The sequence below is a fragment of the Hyla sarda genome, chromosome 7, assembly GCF_029499605.1.
Source record: "Hyla sarda isolate aHylSar1 chromosome 7, aHylSar1.hap1, whole genome shotgun sequence".
Lineage (NCBI taxonomy): Eukaryota > Metazoa > Chordata > Amphibia > Anura > Hylidae > Hyla > Hyla sarda.
The window spans coordinates 163,215,683-163,240,354 of record NC_079195.1 but is presented as its reverse complement, the minus strand read 5'-3'; the positions used below and the strand labels follow the sequence as shown (position 1 = coordinate 163,240,354).

At 42.4% G+C, this 24,672-nt stretch overlaps 1 protein-coding gene across 4 annotated transcripts in view; it reads left to right on the top strand.

Moving 5' to 3' along the window:
- The window catches only part of PATL1 (PAT1 homolog 1, processing body mRNA decay factor), a 169,100-nt gene that overhangs the window by 52,813 nt on the left and 91,615 nt on the right, over positions 1-24,672 (top strand). For all 4 annotated transcript variants that reach the window (XM_056531171.1, XM_056531169.1, XM_056531170.1 and 1 more), the window contains exons 3-9: positions 8,450-8,643; positions 10,068-10,145; positions 11,346-11,546; positions 11,631-11,690; positions 11,981-12,064; positions 20,702-20,895; positions 22,803-22,889. In XM_056531171.1, the coding sequence (XP_056387146.1) occupies positions 8,450-8,643; positions 10,068-10,145; positions 11,346-11,546; positions 11,631-11,690; positions 11,981-12,064; positions 20,702-20,895; positions 22,803-22,889 (898 nt within the window). The remainder of the gene's footprint in view (positions 1-8,449; positions 8,644-10,067; positions 10,146-11,345; positions 11,547-11,630; positions 11,691-11,980; positions 12,065-20,701; positions 20,896-22,802; positions 22,890-24,672) is intronic.

Sequence of the window (24,672 nt, the reverse complement as noted above, 5' to 3'; positions counted from 1 at the left end):
ACAACAGCTGAAGGTACACTTTTCCATAGAAAGAATGTGCCTCCAGCTGTTGCAAAACCATAAGTCCCAGCATGCCCATAAGGGAATGCTGGGAGTTGTGGTGGTCTGCCTCCTGCTGTTGCATAACTACAGCTCCCAGCATGCCCTTTTTGCATGCTGGGAGCTGTTGCTAAGCAACAGCAGGAGGCTGTCACTCACCTCCAACGATCCAGACGCTGCAGGTCAGTCCCGCCGCCACAGCTGCTCCTGGGGCCCCGATCCCAACAGGGGCGCCGGGGATCGGGGTCCCCAGCACCCGGGGTGCACGTCCCGCACCCGCTCACGTCCTCCGGAAGAGGGGCGGAGCGGGAGTGACACCCGCAGCAGGCGCCCTGATTGGTCGGCCGGTAATCCGGCCGACGAATCAGGGCGATCGTGAGGTGGCACCAGTGCCACCTCACCCCTGCAGGCTCTGGCTGTTCGGGGCCGTCAGAGACGGCACCGAACAGCCAGTAATTCCGGGTCATCGGGTCACTGGAGACCCGATTGACCCGGAATCGCCGCAGATCGCTGGACTGAATTGTCCAGCGATCTGCGGCGATCGCCGACATGGGGGGGCATAATGACCCCCCTGGGCGATATGCCAGGATGCCTGCTGAACGATTTCAGCAGGCATCCGGCTCCGGTCCCCAACCGGCTAGCGGTGGGGGCCGGAATTCCCACGGGCGTATGGATACGCCCTCGTTCCTTAAGGACTCGGGATGCAGGGCGTATCCATACGCCCTATGTCCTGAAGAGGTTAAAATCCAGTTAATAAATACATGAACACTTGATACAAAATACAAGAAAAAACAGTGATGGTAATTAGGGATGTAAGTAAAAATCGATTTGCGCTATTATCGTGATTTTTCACTTGCCGATACTGAATCGATTCAAAATATTTTTGAATCGATTCTTTTAGTGATGTGGAATTTGTATCTCCTGACGCCCGGAACAGCATGTTCCAGGCATCAGGAGATACAAGTTCCACATTTTGTCAGCCGTATCTGACGCGGCGGCACTCTGGGTGTACGGAGCGGGCTCCGACTACTGAAATCAGCCAGGGGCCGCTAATGAATCACCGCCGCTAATATCCAGCATGCGGTGCTCTGCAGTCTGTATGGAGCGGGCTCCGGGCTCCTGCCCGCTCCATACTCTGCAGCCCCCAGCTGTTTTCAGTAACCGGGGGTCGCCGCTAATAGCCAGATTTCGGCGATCGCCGCGGCTGGCTATTAACCCTTTAGATCGCCGCTGTCAAAGCTGACAGCGGCGTCTAAAGGGATCTTTGAATGCTCCCTGGTGGTCTAGTGGTAGCCTTTAATATCTTACTCGTATAATTGAGACACTGGATTGAGCTGTAAAAAGGAGTTTGACAAATAAAAAAAAAAATAAAAAAAAAGGGGAATTCTCAAGATCAGGGCTTTGAATTTGTGATAGATTATAGTAATGATATCCAGAAACAGGAGGGAATATTCATGATGAAAATGTGTCCAATATTCATGAGCAAAAAAAAAAACACCCAAAAGGTAGGTGGATTTCTATGGTGGCCATCTCATTCCATGTTCTTGTACTTTGTAAACATAACTCTAACACTTAAATTGTGAACTTTAAATCCAGGTTTACAGTGTCTTCCGGCCTGGCTTTTGGTTTCTTCAACCCTTCATCTTCCATCAGTTTAAAGGCAAAAGTGACATTATGGTCCTTCTGAATAAAGCCTTCTGGGGTCAAGAACTTGTGAAGCAGGACAAAGTACAGGGTGGGCCTTTTATATGGATACACCTTAATAAAATGGGAATGGTTGGTGATATTAACTTCCTGTTTGTGGCACATTAGTATATGTGAGGGGGGGAAACTTTTCAAGATAGATGGGTGGTGACCATGGCGGCCATTTTGAAGTCGGACATTTTTTATCCAACATTTGTTTTTTCAATAGGAAGAGGGTCATGTGACACATCAAACCTATTGGGAAGTTCACAAGAAAAACAATGATGTGCTTGGTTTTAACGTAACTGTATTCTTTCATTAGTTATTTACAAATTTCTTTGTTTACAGCCATTGACATGTCATCGAGGTTAACACGTGAGGAGCGGATAGAAATTGTGTTGATGTCTGGTGAACGCAGTAACCGGGTCATTGCAGCAGATTTCAATGCAAGACACCCTACGAGACCACCCATCTCCCATGCTACAGTTACCAAACTGCTTGCTAAGTTTCGTGAAACTGGTTCAGTTTTGGATTTGCCAAAATGTGGACGCATGAAATCTGTCACTAATGAAGAAACATCAGTGGCTGTCCTAGCTTCATTTAGCAAGAGCCCACAGCGTAGCAAGAGCCGCATGTCACTGGAGAGTGGCATTAGTCGAACATCCCTTCGGCGGATGTTGGCTACTCACAAATGGCACCCTTACAAACTCCAGATATTGCAGCATCTCAACGAGGATGATCCAGATCGGTGCCCTGAATTTGCAGAATGGGCAAAACAAAAATTGGAACAGGACCCTCAGTTTACGCAGAAGATTTTGTTCAGTGATGAGGCAAACTTTTATGTGAATGGTGAAGTTAACAAACAAAACCACCGCCTATGGTCTGACACTAACCCACATTGGATAGATCCCTCAAAGACTGTTGGAACACAAAAAATGATGGTATGGGGTACAAAGATAGTGGGGCCATTCTTCATCAATGGAAACCTCAAGGCCACTGGATATGCGAAATTGCATGTTCACTGAGTTTTTCCAGCAAGATGGTGCACCACCACATTATGGGTGTCAAGTCCCAGCATTCCTAGATGAACAGTTTCCTGGAAAGTGGATTGATCGTCGTGGGCCAGTTGAATGGCCCCAAGGTCTCCTGATCTGACCCCCTTAGACTTTTATCTTTGGGGTCATCTGAAGGCAATTGTCTATGCTGTGAAGATACGAGATAGCACCTGAAACTACGGATACTGGAAGCCTGTGCTAGCATTTCTCCTGTTGCTATCAGTGTGTGAAGAGTGGGAGAAGAGGGTTGCATTGACAATCCAACACAATGGGCATCACATTGAACACATTTTATAAGTGCTCAAAATTCAAGAATTTGGAGAGGCTCTTGTCCGTCTAGATACCAAAATGACCTGGGCTGCCCAATCTGACACCTTTACCCACGGTGTCCGAAAAATAAATAAATCAGGTAAATTATTGGGGCTCAAGGTCTAGGATATGGGTACAAATATTTATTAATTGATTAGAAATGACAATACAGATGCGTAATATGCTACATGTGGCTTACAGGGCCCTTGTGTGCCAACAGGGACAATAAATAGTAATAAAAATCTAATATGAAAACCACAATTATAAAATATTAATATTATAATTACTGAGACCAAATAAAATATAATAACTGTCAAAATATCAATATATGACAATAAAGTGCATTCAGTTGCTAGGGGAAACGGATGTCAATCAGTTCAAGATTAGTAGGAGTTTTCTCCTTTCAAGTCCAATAGCAGAATACTTGTAAAAGTTCCTATAGTTCACAATGTCTCAAAGGAGGTGAATGTCTTAGTTTATACTCCTTGCAACAGTATCTCCTTTGTAATGATCACTTCTGCTAAGACATTCACCTCCTTTGAGACATTGTGAACTATAGGAACTTTTACAAGTATTCTGCTATTGGATTTGAAAGGAGAAAACTCCTACTAATCTTGAACTGATTGACATCCGTTTCCCCTAGCAACTGAATGCACTTTGTCATATAATGATATTTTGACAGTTAATATATTTTATTTGGTCTCAGTAATGATAATATTAATATTTTATAATTGTGGTTTTTATATTAGATTTTTATTACTATTTATTGTTCCTGTTGGCACACAAGGGCCCTGTGAGCCACAGGTAGCATATCACGCATCTGTATTGTCATTTCTAATCAATTAATAAATATTTGTACCCATATCCTAGACCTTGAGCCCCAATAATTTACCTGATACATTTTATAAGTGGTCAGAAACTTTGTAAATAACTCATGAAAGAATAAAGTTACATTAAAACCAAGCACATCGTTGTTTTTCTTGTGAAATTACCAAAATGGATGTCACATGTCCCTCTTCCGATTGAAAAAACTAAAGTTGGATTCAAAATGGCCGACTTCAAAATGGCCGCCATGGTCACCACCCATCTTGAAAAGTTTCCCCCCCTCACATATACTAATGTGCCACAAACAGGAAGTTAATATCACCAACCATTCCCATTTTATTAAGGTGTATTCATATAAATGGCCCACCCTGTAGTTTTCCAGAAGTCCCATAAGGAGGACTTGATAAACTCCATCAGTAAACTGTGTCTCCAGTGCTTTGACCTCCAGGTTCAGCTTCAGTGACTTCTTAACAATGCTCAACTTATCCGGAGAGGGTGTCAAAGGTGTCACACTCAAATTGTCCCATAATCATCTCTGTTGTGGTTGTTAGCTCCTCGTTCACGTTGTTTGTCTGCAAGAGACCTACTTGCTGCTTCACATCCACCACCTGTACAGACTCATGCTCTGGTAGTTGTATGGGAGCTCGGAAATGCATGGCAAAGGCAGTCAGGTTCTTCACATGAATTGAATCGACATTCCACCATATGGCCCACCCTTGTGGTCTCAAACTCCTGTATGTCGTCTAGAATGGTGTGAAACTTCTGTTTCTGTCTAATCAGACTGCGTCACTTCAACAACATTCAGTTTCTGTTGATGCCAGTTTCTGTAGAAGCATCTGCAAGACGTGTTCTTCATAAAAATCTTCTTCCAGGTTCTTCACTATTATGCACTCCTCCACAAGTTCCTCATCCTAAGGATAGGGGATAAGTTAAAGATTGCGGGGATCTGACCGCTGGGATTCATCGCGATCTCCTGTACGGGGCTGCGGCAGTCCACAGGAAGCGCTGTGCTATCCCCAGCAGGAAGCCGTGGCAGACACATCCCCTCCATGTATCTCTATGGGATAGATGGAGGGGACGTGCCGGCTGCTGCGTCATGCGGGGATGGAACGCCCCCTTCCTGTGGACTTCCGCGGCCCTGTAAAGGAGATCGGGGAGGGGGGGGGGGGTTGTCCCAGCGTACAGCGAATAAGTTATATTCCACTACAGTTTTCCTTTAAGGCCAAAATAGGCTTGGTCCTTAAGGGGTTAATAGATTGGACCATTCCACGTGTGATGATACAAAGTACCTTTAAATTATTTTTTTTTGAAAATGGGTAAAGGGTAGGGATTAAAATTTTTATTGTGGGCAGGTTTTTATTAACTACTAGTATCAGCAGTTGCCCAACAAAGGCTTTGGGCTACATTAACAACTGATCAGCACCCCGTGATTTTACTGTAGGGTGACGATTGGACCAGCTGTACCACTAACAGGGCATCTAAATACTGTAATATTCTACCTATCAGTTTATTTGGAGTCTAAGGGTATGTTCACACGGTGGAATTTCTGCATTCTGTGTACGCATTCATTTTGCAGTTTTTTCCGCATTTGCAGAATCCAGACCTGGCCCAGTATCAGGATTCGATCCTGTACTGGGCCAGGTACATAGATGATATTGTCATCATATGGGCTGGTACCAGAGAGTCCTTTGAGGAATTTGTGGCCAGACTGAATCAAAATCAATTAGGTCAGGGGTTCACCTATGAGGTGAACAAAAACTCTGTGTTTTATGGACTTATCTATATTCCGAGGAGCTAATGGCAACTTTGAGACTAGGGTTTACTGTAAACCCACGGCAGGTAATACTTTATTGAAGTGGGACAGTCACCATCCACAGTCACTTCGTACTGGAATTCCTAAGGGCCAGTACCTTAGGATCAGACGAAACTGTTCCAATAAGGATACGTTCAAAGAGGAAGCTAAGAACCTGAGAGATCGATTCCTATCTAGGGGCTATCCAGATCACACTTTGAGAAAGGCATTTCAGCACTCTAGGGACAGCGATAGGAATCAATTGCTAGTCCCATCACCTAGGGGAGACACTCCCCAGAACAAAACATTGCCACCTATGATACGGCAGCCAAAGAGATTAGGCAGATAATCAATAACTTTTGGCCGATCCTACATATAGACCCTATTGTCTCCAAGTTTATAGGCCCCAAACAACTTATAACATACAGGAGGGGGAAGACTCTTAAGGATCACTTGGTGCACAGTTATGTTCCGCGCACCAAAATTGGTGCTTGGTTGGATAGAAAAATCACGGGAACATACAAGTGTGGGAGCTGTAAAGCTTGCAAGTACATCAACACTTCTAAAACATTTTTTAGTTACACTTTGAATCGAGAGTTCAAAAATTTTGACTTTGCTAACTGCAAGACCTCACACGTTGTATATTTAGCTACGTGCCCTTGCCCAAAAGCATACGTGGGTAAAACTATCAGGGAAGTAAGGCATAGAATATTAGAACATGTGGGAGATATTGAACACTCTAGAGACAAACCACTTGCTATGCACATGCGCAGTGTCCATCCACAACATCCATTCAACATATCAATTCAGGTTCATTTACTATCTCATTATCTTGTCAGCTATTATGTATCTTCTCGTTAAGCAGGTTATGCCAGAAATATGACTCATACTCATTGCCCATGAAAATTGGGATAATGAGCTAATTAAAGCCACTATGTCAGGTCCCCATTTATATTCATATATGTAATATCAATTTCATATATCAATAGCCACTGCTGTATTAAATATATACCAACCTATCCCACCTTTAAGGGACGTTCAGTATGCATGATCACTATACTATTAAATGTCTACTCCTATAACCTCATGAGTATTAGATCTAAATATATAAACATGTATGTAATGGAAGACGGCGATGGATTAGCATCTTTATATGTTGCTGCAAATACTTGCGCCTTTTACATCATTGCAGTTCCCTCCTACAGTGTGCTCTATTGATATACTGTAGTGTCCTGCGCAATCGCACTAATTGGAGCGCAGTTTGCGTTCCAGTAGGTGTGCGCAGGCGCATTGGCCATAGCGCCGTGAATCATGCATTTACTGAATTGATGGCCGCTGAACCGGAAGCCCATAATCACGCACAGACGCATGGGCTGGAACGCTGTTTGCGGTTCACCCACCGGACAGCGTGCAGTTCCCCGGAAGGAGATGAATTGGCTCTGGACGGACAGCAGGTAAGGGCTATAAAAAGAGACAGATATCCAAGTGCAGAGTGTCAACATCGCTGTATCTATCTTTTGGCATCCTTCTTGACATAACTGGGTTTCCACTCCGCAGTCTGGACATCATTGCCTGCAGGACTGGGCACTTCAGCTGATCGGGCTGAAAAACCTGGGCTTTTTTCATCCTTTAATGGGGCATTGAGCTAAGTATCATCCATCTTGTGCTCTATATGCTTATTATAGTATGCAAAGTGATCTTTGTATGCCCTGTGCAGCCCCTCCTTGAGTTATTATTACCTGAACACTATATATCATGTGGCTTTGATACTATGTGTTAAATCTGGTCTAGCCTACTTTGATTTTGTGCTACCAGGGGGATTGTGGCCCAAGTGATGTACCCGATTCCCTATCCCTGATGAACCCCTCTATGTTAAGAGTGGGGGAAACGCGTTGGTAAATTACATGGGGATTGTCGCCTTGTTTTTTTAGGGAACAAGTATACCTCAATTAGGATGGTCCAAATATCTAGTGGACATTCTATGTGATTTTTATTTTTAATTATTCATGTGTGTTCACATATACACTGTGGCCTGGATTCGAGACGATCTGAGATTATACAATACAATCGCACTTTCCGATGAAATTCAAGTCCCTATTGACTTCAATAGGATTCCTCTGCAAATTTTCAAAATGATAAGAAAATACTTCTATTTTAGCAGAATGCCGAAATTTTGCCGTGTGAATTGGACAGTGGAATCCCATTCAAGTGAATGGGCAATAAATTTCTGCGGAATTCTGCAAGGAAATTTTGTCATGTGAACATATACACTAAGAGGAAACTAGAGCACCTGGAGTAAACCGATGCAAACATGAAAATATACAAATTACTTTGCACATTTTGTGTGGTTTGTCGCCAATTACACCCCCTCTTGCATGATCTCCAAAATGGCTCCTGGCTGTCCTCATGGAGAGTTTGGGCCCCCTCCATCTGAAATGTTGTCATCTTGGTAGTGATGGCCTGCTCAGCCAATCATTTGTTGTGACCAAAGTGGCATACTTTCTAAGCTTTGGTTACTGCTCTAGCTTTTGATTTACGAATATATCACTATTTCTAAATCTTACAATACCTGAACCACCAAGGATTAAGTAGATCATGTGCAGTGCACACCGATTATTTCAGGCCACAACTTTTTTTCTTCATTCTGGGACCGCCACCAATCCACATATATGGATAAGTGAGAACTTTGTTAAATGAGAATATCCCTTTAACGTTTGAGCTTAACTGATTACTTTTTGCTTTGCAGATGATGACTGGCGGGAGGAACATGAACGTCTGGCAGAGATGGAAGAGAAGATACCCTCTTCTCAACTTTTGGCCAGAAGTACTTCTCCCATTCATGACCCACTAGGAGAGCAACAAGAAGAATTGGAACACAGTCTTAGTCAACTCGTGAAGGAGATAGAAGAACCATCTCTGCCTCGTGGGACACGGACTACGGTATTTAATAGCTTTATAGGACTAATAGGAGTTTTTTTGATGTGTGTTTATTTGCTTGCAGTTTTCTAATGTTTTACAGGTGCAAATGAGTTATGAAATTTTTTTGTTTTGTGTATTAAAAAAAATTGATTTACGCCAACTGTCCAGTGTTTTTTCCCATTGAATTCAATGTAATTCAAGATGAAAAAAACTGACATTTTAAGGCATAAATAGCTGTTTTACTCCTAATACATTCCAAAAAGTACTTACACTAAACCATAGCCTTAGTCTTATTAAAAACGTAAGGCTAAATAGCCAATTAGGTGTGACCATTTAGGGCATTTTTTTTTCCAGAAAAATAAGATTCCTGGAATTGTTGGGTGCTGGTCATTCTGCCCTGTTTTCAACTATAAAGCAATCTCCTAAATTTTTGCCAAATTAGTCCTGCCTTGTGCTTTTGTCAACTTTCACATTTATTGTCTTAGTCAAGATTAGGGATGTCCCAATACTGGTATCGGGACCAATACTGGACATTTGCACGAGTACTTGTACTCGTGCAAATGTCTGCGATACCTAATCCGATACTCAACGGCGGGAGTCCCGCAGGCAGGTATCACGGAGGTGCGGTAAGCCGCCTGCACTCTCAGCTCACGAGCTATGCAGTCATCATAGCACATCATAGCTGGGACCCTCTTCAACCCTTTAGACACCGCGATCAAAGTTGATTGCGGCGTCTAAAAGTCCTGAGATGTACTGCCGGTTAGCTCAGGGATGCTGATCAAGATCACCGCGGTGAAATTGCGGTGTCCCTCTCAGCTTTGAGGACGGCCGAATGTCCCTTACCCTGCTCCGTGCGCCGATTGTCGCTTCTTTACTGCTGCCAGCCATGGCAGGCATTAATAAAGGAGTGCCGATAACACTGATCACTGCTCTGCTATGGCATTGCATTGATCTGTGTATGCAATCTACAGATTTCATGTAATAGTACCCTATGGGGACTAAAAGTGAAAAAAATAAATTTTGAAGAAATTATAAATGTGAATTAACCCCTTCCCAATAAAAAATTTTAATATATAAAAGCCCTTTCTCTTATGAAAAACTGGAAAAAGAAATGTTCCAATTTAAGGGTACGTTCATGTAGGCGGAACCACAGCATATTATACGCTGCGAATCTGCCGCTGAAGGATCACTTCATGCTGCCTTTAGATGTGCCTGCTTGGAGTGGCAATATGCCGCTACGAGCAGTCACACTGAAGCTGTGGTTTGTTTTAGCCCTATAAGGTAATTTATGGGCTGCCTGCTGTGTACCCAGCACTGATTAAGTACTATTTTAACAGCAAACTGGAAGGCAGAGATTATATAAAATATCTTTGCCTTCTCAATGGAGAGTCTTGCTTTTGCCGGTTGTTTATGAAATACTTAAAATTTCCATTGATATTTTCCAGCTATCATCTGGTATAAACTCGAGTATATGGGATTCCTCCTCAGATCTACGGCCTATAAGAGGACCCTTACTGACAGAGGTAGGAAGAAATATTGTGCATAAACTTTGGTAACTGCACTTTGGTAACTAATTATTGTGCTCATTATGATTGATACAGTCAATCCTATTATTTTTTTTCCACTCATGAGTTCTAGTTTGACACACTTAATATTGGGTATGTGGCCCAAAATTGTAAGGTGTTTATGGTGCACAAAACACTAGGAGAATTGGAGTAAAAATGCCTAGTTTGACGCAGGACATAATGAGACAGATTTACCGAAAAAATACATTTGGCTGAAAATTTGTCTGGAACACCACCAATGATAAATGTGACAGTATTGGTAAATGACCCCACTCTGTGCATTCCTGCAACCACTTTTTGCGAACAAAAAGTCAACAGAATTCCTAAATAATCGTTAGGACTTTGGGGGGTATTGGTGGACAGTAAGCTCAACTTTAGTGACCAGTGCAAAGCAGTGGAAACCAAGGCTAATAAAATTATAGGATGTATCAAGAAAGGCATAGATGCTCGTGACAAGGACATAGTTTTGCCTGGAATATTGCCAATGCCAATGGAATATTGTGCCCAATTTTGGGAACTTCTATATAAAAAGGACATGGCTGAACTTGAGAGGGTGCAGAGAAGGGCCACCAAGGTGATTAATGGTATAGATGGATCTGTACCAAGACAGGTTATCGAGAGAGGACGTCTTAGGGGCGATCTGATCACAATGTACAAATATATGAATGGACAGTACAGAGATCTTTCTAGTGATCTTTTTATATTTAGGCTGTTAACCATGGCAAGGGGGTATCCTCTACATCTAGAGGAAAGAAGCTTTCACTATCATCACAGATGAGCAGTGATACTATGAAAGCCTCTGCCATGTGATGTTGTGATGGCTGACTTTATAAACAAGTTAAAAGAGGGCCTGGATGTTTTTCTGTAAAAATATACTATAAGTTATGGATACTAGATTTATGGGAATAGAACATTGATCCAGGTATTATTCTGATTGCCATAATGGAGTCTAGAAAGAGTTTTTGCTATATTGTTTTTTTTTTATGCCTTCCTTTGGATTAACAAAGTAGGGTTCTAGGTTGAACTTGATAGACTTAAGATGAACAAATCATTAACAAACTTTTAAGGGTATGCTTCAATGCTATATTAGGTATATATTTACCCTAATTTCCTAATTGTTTTTTTTTTTTTTTTTTTTTTTTTTTTTTTTAAATTAAGGATATGAGCCCACTCTCTATACTACACGAGTATGGCTTAGCTCCCATTCCTCCTTCAAACCGAGACAATGGTGAACGAGATGCCTCAGAGAGAGCTTTGCCTCGAAGATCCACCTCTCCTGTTATAGGCAGTCCACCTGTCAGAGCCGTGCCTATTGGGACTCCCCCAAAACATGTTGGCCCCATATTCAGTCAGCAGCAGGTACTAAAGATATTGGTCTTAAGGGCATTTTAGATGGCCTGAATTCTCATAGGTGATGAATTTACTAATAAATGTGTATTTCAGGTTTTATGCCCGAATCCCATTCACATTCGAGCAGCCTCCAACCCTTTCAACAACCATCCGGTAATTTCTCCCAAATCTTTTCTATACTTTCACCCAGCAGGTATTTTCAACATTATTGGGTCCTCTGAGATATGTTGCACACATTTGCTTTTTCTTGATCTTGGGGACCACTTTCTAGCACTAATATGTTTTAACATGATCATGATGTTCACTCTTAATTGCAACAAATGCATTAATTACTTTAAAACAAAGGTTTGACATGCCTGGCCTATATAAAATTGTTGTCTTAGTGTTTTCCCCAGTGTATAAACATTAGGCTAGAATCTAGTTTAGACTTTCTTTTTCTGCAGGGTAACCCAGCAACGCTTTTGAGACACCCGTTCCCTTCTGCCTTGTCCCCACTTCAGCGGGCGCAGCTTATAGGAGGAGCTCAGGTAAACCTCTGTGTCTTTATCTGCTGCAACTAAATCCCTTGTGTATGCCTGTGTATCTTCTGTTTGCTACTTACAATGTATGTAATATTCAAATGCAAATTTAAAAAATCTGAGACAGAAATGCTTAGTGCTGCAGAGTTAAAGTATGCTTTTTGTTTTCAGAGCAAAAACCGTAAACCATGATATTCTGCTATGAGAATTTTAAATAGTTTGCTGACAAAGCCTAAATATGGCTTTCTATCCACCTCTAGCCTGTTTGCTGTGAGCAAAGTTGGTTGGGAAGCCGAAAGCAGGAAATTTGCATAACTCCCATTTAACGTTAATGGTAGTTATGTGAATGCCGTGGCCCCGTGAGCTATGCTGATTATGTAACTCTGTGTTAGGAGAAAACAGCATTGCTCCCATTGATGTGCCATGTACACAATTCCCATTAGTGTCAGTAAAAGTTTAGCAAATTGCGTAAGATAGTGGTCTCCGCTGTGTTTTGGCTTTCTCACCATCTCCACATGCCGAAGTGAACAGAGAGCCATGTAATGTACTGTAATGTAAATTAACTATGGTTTTTCATTAATGAAGGCTTTTGGGCTACTAAAATAAGTTGTCAGTGCTGCTCAGTCAGCCTCAAACTTACCTACCTACTTGAGGGGTTAATGACATTTTGATTGTTTATTCTAATAAAATTATCCTAAATCCAGCTATGCCAGTGCATGGTTTAGACATGTAATACAAGTAGCAGTCAAAAATGTCATTTTAGTCTTTACTCAATTTGTTTGTGTTCCAATATGAAAGTTATTTTCCTGCATAATTTCTGCCTGTGGATCTTGGTTTTCCTGTCTGTTTTATTTTTTTTTATTCTCACACTGTTTGTTAGCCGAGCAGTTAGCATGTTTTCATATATGCTGAGTGTCCAAGGCCCACAGGGTGTGGCTTATCTCCACAGATATCCATGATTTCTACCCCCACCTCCCGCTTGCCTCGCTCTGTATTTTTTGTCAGTTTTTGTGCTGTACATAGGCTAGGCATTCTTGGAGATCGGTCCCACCCTATGGGCACTTGCTGCAATTCTCACGCGCGCGCGCGCACACACACACACACACACACACACACACACACACACACACACACACATATATATATCTGTACACATACACAGTCATGGCCTTAAATGTTGGTACCCCTTAAATTTTTCAAGAACATGAAATATTTCTAAAAGAAAAGAATTGCAGTAACACAGGTTTTGCTGTACACATGTTTATTCCCTTTATGTGTATTCTTACTAAACCAAAAAAGGAGGGGAAAAAAAGCAAATTGGACATAATGTCACACCAAACTCCAAAAATGGGCTGGACAAAATTATTGGCACTCTTAACTTGATATTTGGTTGCACACCCTTTGGAAAAAATAACTGAAATCATTCGCTTCCTATAACGATCAATGAGCTTCTTATACCTCTCAGCCGGAATGTTGGGCCACTCTTCCTTTGCAAACTGCTCCAGGTCTCTTATTGGAAGCGTGCCTTTTCCCAACAGCAATTTTAGAATCTCGCCACAGGTGTTCCATGGGATTTAGATCTGGACTCATTGCTGGCCACTTCAGAATTCTCCAGCGCTTCATCCATTTCTGGGTGCTTTTTGACGTATGTTTGGGGACATTGTCCTGCAGGAAGACCCAAGATATCGGACGGAAACCCAGCTTTCTGACACTGGGCTGTTCAGTGCGACCCAAAATCCATTGGTAATCCTCAGATTTCATGATGCCTTGCACACATTCAAGGCACCCAGTGCCAGAGGCAGCAAAACAATGCCAAAACATCATTGAACCTCCACCATATTTCACTGTAGGTACTGTGTTCTTTTCTTTTTAGGCCTCATTCCGTTTTTGTAAACAGTAGAATGATGTGCTTTACCAAAAAGCTCTATCTTGGTCTCATCTGTCCACAAGAGGTTTTCCCAGGAGAATTTTGGCTTACTCAAGTTCATTTTGGTAAAATATAGTCTATCTTTCTTATGTCAGCAGTGGGGTCCTCCTGGGTCTCCTGCCATAGCGTTTAATTTCATTTAAATGTCGACGAATAGTTCGCGCTGACACTGATGCGCCTGAGCCTGCAGGACAGCTTAAATATCTTTGGAACTTGTTTGGGGCTGCTTATCCACCATCCGGACTATCCTGCTTTGACACCTTTCATAAATTTTTCTCTTCAGCCCACACCCAGGGATATTAGCTACAGTGCCATGGGTTGCAAACTTCTTGACAATGTTGTGCACTGTGGATAAAGGCAAATCTAGATCTCTGGAGATGGACTTGTAACCTTGAGATTGTTGATATTTTTCCACAAATTTGGTTCTCAAGTCCTCAGACAGTTCTCTTCTCCTCTTTCTGTTGTCCATGCTTAGTGTGCCAAACACATACACACAATGCAAAGACTAAGTGAACTTCTCTCCTTTTTATGTGCTTTCAGGTGTGATTTGTATATTGCCCACACCTGTTACTTGGCCCAGGTGAGTTTAAGTGAGCATCACATGTCTAAAACAATCAAATTTTTCAAAATTTTAAAAGGGTGTCAATAATTTTGTCCAACCCATTTTTGGAGTTTTGTGTGACATTGGGGGATATTTATCAAAGCTGCCTATGTCCCGCATCAATATAGACCAAACTACAGAGTGTTAGGCTGGTCTATTGTGCGCCTAATTTATCAAAAGGTGCACAGCTCTTGATAAATTCTGTGCACAGACTTCGGGATCTATGCTTTAGACTGTATTTAAACCTGCTCCAGCATGGTCTCACATTTCGGCGTACTTTCAGACGATGCGACTTGTTGCTGAAAAGTCGCTTTTGATAAATTCAGCACCAATGCACATCATGTTCTAAAAATCCTCTAAAGCAAAAGTCGCACATATTTAGACTTTGTGTGACAAATCTAGATAGGAAACACCAGTCTAAATCCTTTCATAAATATCCCCCATTGGGTCCCATTTGCTTTTTTCCCTCCCTTTTTTGGTTTAGTTCCAATACACACAAAGGGGGGAATTTATCATTGTATATAGAGCTGTTTTGTGTCTATTTTTTGGCACAAAAATATGCGCAAGTGTTTTTTTGCATCTTTATTTTTTTTTGTGTGCAAATTTTGACAGAACTCTTCATCACCTTTTCTACGGTTAAGTTTACCATAGAGCATTTTCTACTGTAGAATCAATTTACTAACTGCGTTAGTACGGCAATTTACTAACTGCGCAAACGGCATTTTCTTGCGCAAATATACACCACCTCGGAGGACACGTACCAAAGTGTCTATTTTGGCACAATAAGGACTGCTACTCCCATCATGGACAGACTCTGCCCATGATGGGAGTTGTAGTCCAGGGGCTGAGGTGCAGATCGCAGCAGGCCACCGGCTTCTATATACAGCTGTCATAATTCATAATCCCTTCATTGGGAGAAGGGAGCTCTGATTGGTTAATAGCTTTTCATCAATTAGAGCTCCCATCTCCCGGCAGGGATTATGAATTATAAGAACTGTATATAGGAGTTGGCATGCAGCGCAGTGTAGCCGCGTGTACCGCCGGCTTGTATAGTTAACAAATGCGGATCGCAGCAGGTCTCTGGAGAATGATCTGCTGCGATCTGCCCCTCTGCCCTTAGACTACTACTCCCATAATAGGACAGTGTCTGTCCCATGATGGGAGTAGTTGCAGTACCGCGGTGCTGCTGAGGGATGGCACTTGCACCTCCCCTGGCTGCGGGACATTTAGAACTACTACTCCCATCATGGACAGACTCTGCCCATGATGGGAGTTGTTGTCCAGGGGCTGAGGTGCAGATCGCACCGGGTCATTCTCCAGAGACCCGCTGCGATACGCATTTATTAACTGTAAAAGTCTGCAGTACATCTACATCGTGCTGCCACCGGCTTCTATATACACTGTCATAATCCCCAAGCTATCCACCAATCAGAGCTCCCATCTCCCAGCGGGGATTATGAATTATGACAGTGTATATAGGAGCCGGTGGCAGCACGATCTAGCTGCATGTACCACTAGCTTTTTAATTTAAATGCGGATCTCAGCAGATCATTCTGGAGATCTGCTGCGATCCGCATTGCATAATGACGTTGGTGACGGATTGCGCAGGTCCTTTGCGCATTCCGTCGTTTATAAACGGCATTCAGTTAACCCGGCGATGCGCAGCATCTCAGGGGTTAACTGGCAGAAGTCCTGCTGTTTCCAGGTCCTGGTCAGTGACCACTGTGATTGATCCCTGTGGACCAGTCACAGTGAATGAGCTGACTGGGGGGTAAAGTTCATGCCATGGCAGTCTGGGCATGCTGAGAGTTGTAGTTTTGCAACATCTGGAAGGCTACAGTTTGGACACCACTACACAGTGGTCTCCAAACTGTTCTACTCCATTTGTGGCAAAACTACAACTCTCAGCATGCCCTTCGGCTGCCTGGGCATGCTGGGAGTTGTAGTTTTGCAACAACTGGAGGCACACTGGTTGGGAAACGTTGTCTGTTTCCTAACTGTGTTACCCTACCTGTGTGCCTCCAGCTGTTGCAAAACTATAACTCCCAGCATGCACTGACAAACCGTACATGCTGGGAGTTGTAGTTTTACAACAGCTGGAGGCGCACGGGTTGGGAAACATTTAGTTAAGTAACAAATTTTCAGTGTTTTGCAACCAGTGTGCCTCCAGCTGTTGCTTAACTACAGCCCCCCATGATGGGAGTTGTAGTTTAGCAACAATTGGAGTCTCCCTGTTTAGGAACACGATGCATTATGTGCGCTCTTCCCAGGGGAGAGCATAAAAAAATGTACTAACCCATATTTCTTGTTTTTCTTTTCTTCTCATTTCAGATACGTGAATGCGGAGGACTACGTCAGATTCGGTGGACTGCAAAGATGACCAGCATTATTTTTTATTTCAATAAAATGGTTAACGAGGGGGAATGTTTTTTTATTTTTATTTTTTTCCATGTTTTTTATAATTGAATTTTCAGGGTTAGTAGTGGAAGCTGTCTTATAGACTGAATCCATTACTATGCCAGGGCTTAGCGTTAGCCCCAAAATCAGCTGGCGCTAACCTCCAATTATTACCCCTGTACCCACCGCAACAGGGGGGCTGGGAAGAGCCGGTACCAACAGACCCACAGCGTTATAAATGGCGCTCCTGGGCCTAGGCGGTAACAGGCTGGCGTTATTTAGGCTTGGGAGGGCCAGTAACAATGGTTCTCGCCCACCCTGGTAACGTCAGGCTGTTGGTATCTTGGTTGGTATCTGGCTGATACTGAAAATAGGGGGAACCCTATGCGTTTTATTTTATTTTTTATTTTATTTTATTTTTTATAGATAAAAGTAAAAAAAAAAATTGTGTGGGTCCCTCATTTTTTTCAGTATCAGCCAGATACCAACCAAGCAGCAACTGCCTAATGTTACCAGGGTGGGCGAGGACCATTGTTACTGACCCTGCCCAGCCAAAATAACGCCAGCCTGTTACCGCCTAGGCCCAGGAGCGCCATTTTTGACGCTCCGGGCCGGTTGGTACCGGCTCTTCCCAGAACCCCTGTGGCGGGTGGTACTGGGGTAATAATTGGGGGTTAGCGCTTGCTGTTTTGGGGCTAATGCTAAGCCCCAGCTTAGTAATGGATTCCGTCTACAAGATGCCTTTCACTACTTACCCTGAAAATTCAATTATAAAAAACACAACACATTGAAAAAAAGATGTATTTAAAAAACCCTCCAAAACCCTTGTTAACCCTTTTATTGACATTTAAAAAAAAAACACTGTTCATCGTCGCAATCTGCCAAATCTGACATAGTCCTCCGCATTCACGTATCTAAATTTAGAAGAAAAAACTAAAAGTTTAGTACATTTTTTTTGTTTCCAAACACTAGCAAAAACGCTAGAAAAATATGCAAGAAAAACTGACGAAATGCAGGACAGTTTTAGTTTTTTTTTGGCATTTTTGCTGATGGACAAAATACCTCAATGGAATCCTGGCCTCAAAGCAATAGAACAAAATCCCTACATCCACTTTTCCTGTTAGGTAGAGGAGGAGTGTACGGTAGAGCGAGGGGGGGCGTTTCTATATTTGCACAAGATTTATCAAAGGAGTGCACAGCCTTTGTAAATTCTGAGCAAGAGTGTAAAGGGATAGACACCTAATGATAAATTCCCCCCAAAGGGAATACACATGGGTATAGCAATACATGTGTTACTGCAATCCTTTTCTGTGAGAAATACTTCAGGGGTGCCAACATTTATGGCCATGACTGTGTGTGATATAGAGATTTATATGATGTGTGTGTAAACCCACCCAGCAATCGCTGCTTGCCTCGCTCTGCATTTTTTGTCAGTTATTGTGCTGTACATAGGCTAGGCATTTGTGGGCACTTGCTGCAAAAAAATAAATAAATATGTGTGTGTGTGTATGTATATATATATATATATATATATATATATATATATATATATATATATATATATATATATATATATATACACACGCATATATATATATATATATATATATATATATATATATATATATAAAATATATTATAGCAAAGTTGTAGAGCAGCACTCCCAGGTCAGACTAGTAGTAAATGGGTGCAAGCGGTCTCAGGTATCCCGGTCCTGGATCCAATGGTTGTAGGTACAATAGAAGGCAACTGCAGCACACCAACTTAAAGTACAGAAGAGTGATTTATTCCAGAAAATACAGGCAACGTTTCTGTGGCCTCACACCACCATTTTCAAGCAGCATATGAGTGATTCAGAGAGCTTTAAATAGTTACACATACATGCAAGCTCATTAATAATAATTAAAAGTGAAAAATTACATAAAGTGCAAAATAAAATCCAAATATTATCAGTGAGTCATAAAAGATGCCATAAGGCAATATAGACATATACAAATGTATAACCATAAAGTGATAATAGTGCATTAAAAGACAATTTGTCATAAATAGAAAAGATGAAAAACAGGTGGTATGTATAATTAGTTGATTGTATATACAGTACAGGCAGGGCTTACCCGGCAGAGGATCTGTATAAACCGCCATGATGGCGGCATGCAGCGGCGTCCACGCTGCCTCCCATTTCCGGGATTGTGTTATTGGCCAATCACAGACATACTGTGTTACGTCATGGACCCACGTGGGTCGCGTGTAAATACACGCATGCGGAAATCGCCTGTTGTGCTCCCATCTGCCATGTAGAAAGAGGGCAGTCAAAGTAGCTTACATAAAGGCAATAATGAGTGGGCTATAGCTCACAAGTTTAATTGGCTGTTGCTAGAAATAATCAATAGTATATTACAAAGGCCCATTATAACCATTCAAAAGAAATTTATTTTCTTTTGAATGGTTATAATGGGCCTTTGCAATATACTTTTGATTATTTCTAGCAACAGCCAATTAAACTTGTGAGCTATAGCCCACTCATTACTGCCTTTATGTAAGCTACTTTGACTGCCCTCTTTCTACATGGCAGATGGGAGCACAACAGGCGATGTCCGCATGCGTGTATTTACACGCGACCCACGTGGGTCCATGACGTAACACAGTATGTCTGTGATTGGCCAATAACACAATCCCGGAAACGGGAGGCAGCGTGGACGCCGCTGCATGCCGCCATCATGGCGGTTTATACAGATCCTCTGCCGGGTAAGCCCTGCCTGTACTGTATATACAATCAACTAATTATACATACCACCTGTTTTTCATCATTTCTATTTATGACAAATTGTCTTTTAATGCACTATTATCACTTTATGGTTATACATTTGTATTTGTCTATATTGCCTTATGGCATCTTTTATGATTCACTGATAATATTTGGATTTTATTTTGCACTTTATGTAATTTGTCACTGTTAATTATTATTAATGAGCTTGCATGTATTGTGTAACTATTTAAAGCACTCTGAATCACTCATATGCTGCTTGAAAATGGTGGTGTGAGGCCACAGAAACGTTGCCTGTATTTTCTGGAATAAATCACTCTTCTGCACTTTAAGTTGGTGTGCTGCAGTTACCTTCTATTGTACATACATATATATATATATATATAAATATATTTATTTATTAGGAATTGACCTATTATCGGCCGATATTCACGATTTTCTAGGTTATCGGTATCGGCAATTACCTTCCCGATAATGCGGGTGCTTTAAATCAATGAACTGCAGCGGCTTTTGCGGGGCCAGAGAACGCTGCCGCGGCCAGCTTCTCTCCCCCTACCTGTCCTGAGTCCAACCACCGCCGCTGCCCCATTGCCTCCCCATCCCTGTTTTTATAATTGCCTGTTCTCGGGGTCCGCGCTACTTCTGGCTTAGGCGGCGTCCTGAGCTGTCACTGTGCGCTGGGCCACCTACGGTGACGTCGCGTTGAGGACGTCACTCGTCATTGCACAGCGCAGGACGCTGCAGGAGCCGGGAGCAGGTAATTATAAAACCGGGGATGGGGGAGGCAATGGGGCAGCGGCGGCGGTGGTCTCTGGCCAGAGGATAGGCACGGGGAGGCAATCGGACAGCGGCAGTGGTTGGACTCAGGACCCCAGGACAGACAAGGGGAGAGAAGCGGGCGGCGGTCTCTGGTTATTGTATGTGAGTAAACTTTGTTATTTCTATTTTTTGTTTCAGGCAGCAGCTGGTCAGTTGTCTCCCAGTCAGTTTGCTCGTACTGGTGGACTCCATGGGCCTGTTATGGCTAATGTTACACCTAAACTTTTACAAGGACATGTAGGGTCAATGGTTGCACCAGGAGGTGGAGGGTTCCGTCCCTTTTTCGGTGTTCCCTCTGCAGCTGCTCCAGGAGCCCATCTTAAGAACATAAGGTAGGTTGTCAAGTGAGGAAAAGTAACAATATAATATTGAAACAACATTGCATTCTTTTTTCAGTAATTACAGCTTATTCAATGTGTACATTTTGTAATGTACATTGTACATGGGTTTCTGGTCATATTTATGATCGTTTTATAAAGATATTCTCTTGGAACCTTCACTTTTTACTTGAATTAATGGAAATGTGTGTCATAATAATGGGGGTGCACAACCTACTAGAGTGTGAATTGGCAAGAATGGGATACATAATGTTATTTTAATAGTTTGTACAATTACACATGCAGCGATACCAAATATGTTTATTTTTATTATGTTTACATGTCTTTATATAGGAATAGAGGGCGATTTGAACTTTTAATATGGAAGGGGTTAATGTGTGTCTTTTTTAAACTTTTATTAGAACATATATTTTTTATTTTTTTTACACTTTATTAGTCCCTTAGGGTACTTTTAGGAGAAATCATTAGCTTCCTCATACAGATCAATAGAGTTCTATTGAACTCCATTGATCTGTGTGCTCTGCGATCCATTGATAGAGCCTAGTCCAGCCAGGCTCTATCAATGACAGAGCTGCAGGACAGCAGGGAACAGAGGTAAGCCCTCTGGCTACCTCTATAGTAGATCCTATATGCAGATAGCAGAGCCTTCCTTTTTTTTTTTTTTTTTTTTTTATCACAGCATGGGTATATGCTGCGCTGCACTTGACGGAGCTGCAGACAATAAGTCACATTGCCGCTCAGCAAGTCACTGTCTGAAATGGTGTCCCGCCTCAGCCAGTGATTTGGCCTAGGGGCAATTTGACATAGTCTGCAGCACCAGGAAGCACAGAGGACACTAGGCACAGCAATAATGGAGGTTGCAACGGAGGTAACTAGAGGATTTTCTTTTTGTTATGCTGTCAGATACAAAAACCTTTTATATGTTGTACATCTTGGCAAAACCTTAATCTTTCTAATATACTTAATAAGAAAATAGTATTTCCTTTTTATAGAAATTATGGCTTATAAAATCATGGCTTTGTCCAAGCTGATCACAGGCATGGACAAAGTCCAGTAAGTGAGGGTGGGCTAGCACTCCTCTTTGCTCTCTCCTGTCTGATAGCACTGCTCTGTGCTCTCTCTTGTCTGATAGTACTCCTCTGTGCTCTCTCCTGTCTGATAGTACTCCTCTGTGCTCTCTCCTGTCTGATAGCACCCCTCTGTGCTCTCTCCTGTCTGATAGCACCCCTCTGTGCTCTCTCCAGTCTGATAGCACCCCTCTGTGCTATCTCCAGTCTGATAGCACCCCTCTGTGCTCTCTCCAGTCTGATAGCACCCCTCTGTGCTCTCTCCAGTCTGATAGCACCCCTCTGTGCTCTCTCCAGTCTGATGGCACTCCTCTGTGCTCTCCCCTGTCTGATGGCACTCCTCTGTGTTCTCTCCTGTCTGATAGGACTCCTCTGTGCTCTCCCCTGTCTGATAGCACTCCTCTGTGCTCTCCCCTGTCCTATCAGACAGGAGAGGGCACAGAGGAGTGCTAGCCCACCCTGACTTACTGGACTTTGTCCATGCCTGTGCTTCAGCTTGGACAAAGCCATGATTTTATAAGCCATGATTTCTATAAAAAGGAAATTCAATTTTCTTATGAAGTATATTAGAAAGGTTAATGTTTTGCCAAGATGTACAACATATGAAAAGTTTTTGAATCTGACAGTGCCCATTTAAATCAGACAGACTTTATACATTGCTTAAAATATTTTTGAACTTGACATGTTTTAGAAAAGTCAAAGTATACCTGAAAGTGTAAAATAAGATGGGAATGCATTGGCAGAAGAACAATGTCAAAATAGTCCCCATCCTGAATGGGTTAAGGGCACAATATCCAAAAATGTAGTGTTTGACCATAGCAATGTATTTCTCAGACCTCAACAGATGCCGTTCCGCCCAGATACCACTCACCTGCACCCCCAGCACAGACGTCTTCTTCACCAGCGGCAGCAAAACCGCAAGTAAGTAGTGGAATTAAAGTAGAGGTTACAGTCTTGAAGTATTTGGAATGTATTATATTTATATACATCTATATCTTAACCCGTCACGGACGCAGGGCATACAGGTATGCCCTGCTCCTGTTACCGGTGTTTAAACCATTCTCACGACCGGAGAATGCTTTAAACCCAGTGGGTCCTGGCCGTTATCTGCAGCCGGGACCCTGGGTTAATGCTGGGCACCACCGATCGGGCTGATGCCCAGCATTAAAGGGGTATTCCAGGGAAAAACTTTTTTTTATATATCAACTGGCTCCAGAAAGTTAAACAGATTTGTAAATTACTTCAATTAAAAAATCTTACTCCTTCCAATAATTATCAGCTGCTGAAGGTTAGTTGTTCTTTTCTGTCTGGGAACAGTGCTCTCTGCTGATCTCTCAGGAACTGCACAGAGTAGAAGAAGTTTGCTATGGGGATTTGCTTCTACTCTGGACAGTTCCCGAGACACGTGTCATCAGATAGCACTGACTCAACTTCAGCAGATCATAAGTACTGAAAGGATTAGAAGTAATTTACAAATCTGTTTAATTCTCTGGATCCAGTTGATGTATAAAAAAAAGTTTTTTCCTGTATAACCCCTTTAACCCTTTAGAGGCCGCATTAGTGGCATCTAAAAAGAAAGTGAAAGCATCCCGGCAGCTCAGAGGAGATGATCGGGGACTATCGCGATGTCCTGATCAGCTGAGAGGACGTCGGGAGGGTCCTTACCTGCCTCCTTGCTGTCCGATCGGTCTTCTGTTGCTCCAAGCCTGCCATGCAGGCTGGAGAAGCAGAGCACTGATAACACTGATCAATGCTATGCTATGGCATAGCATTTAACAATGTAAGCAATCAAAAGATTTCTTGGTGTAGCCCCTTATGAGGGCTAAAAAAAAAAAGTTAAAAAAAATGTCAATGTGAATAAAAACCCCTCCCCCATTTTTTAAATAATGTAATAAAAATAATCATATGTGGTACCGCCACGTGCGTAAATGTCCGAACTATTAATATTTAAGGGTAGCTAAACCGCACAGTCGATTGCGTACAAATATACCAAAGTCCAAAATTGTGCATGTTTGTTCACTTTATATACTGTAAAAATATTAATAAAAAGAGATCAAAAAATCCTATCAAAACAAAAGGGTACCGATAAAAACTGCAGACCACTGCGCAAAAAATGAGCCCTCGTATAGCCCATATTTGGGGGGGAAAAAAGTTATAGGGTTAAGAAGATGAAAATTTTAAAAATACAAATTTTGGTGCATGTAGCTATAATTTTTTTAAGTAGTGAAATAAGCCCATAAGGTAGTAGTGATGTCCTGGAAGGATACCTCCCCTCCCCCTCTGTCTAGGTGGCTGAATCTGGTGAACAGGTATGTTCCATTGTATCAGGCTTTGTACGTCAGTTGCCAATGCCCTAGCAAGTTTGACAAGGTGTGGACCCCCTGGCTTCTGCTGGACGTCTCAGCTGACTCTCCGGCTTGATTGATCTAGTGAATCTCGTACAGTGTGTTCCTGTTTCTTGGGTCGCAGGGGGGGCTGGATTGGGGTTACCGGGAGGTGTGCATGTGTGAGTGGATGAGTGTTTGTTTGTACTGGGCTCTCCCTGGTTGAGTCTCTGACGCTTCCATCTCATTGCTTATGGCTTGACTGAATGCATATTATCGTCCCCTATGGTGGTGGCGTTGGGCTTTGAGACCCTAAAGGGTAAGGGTGTGTTGTTGCTGTAGATCTTGTTGGTTGGTTGTTATTCAACATGCCAAAAAAA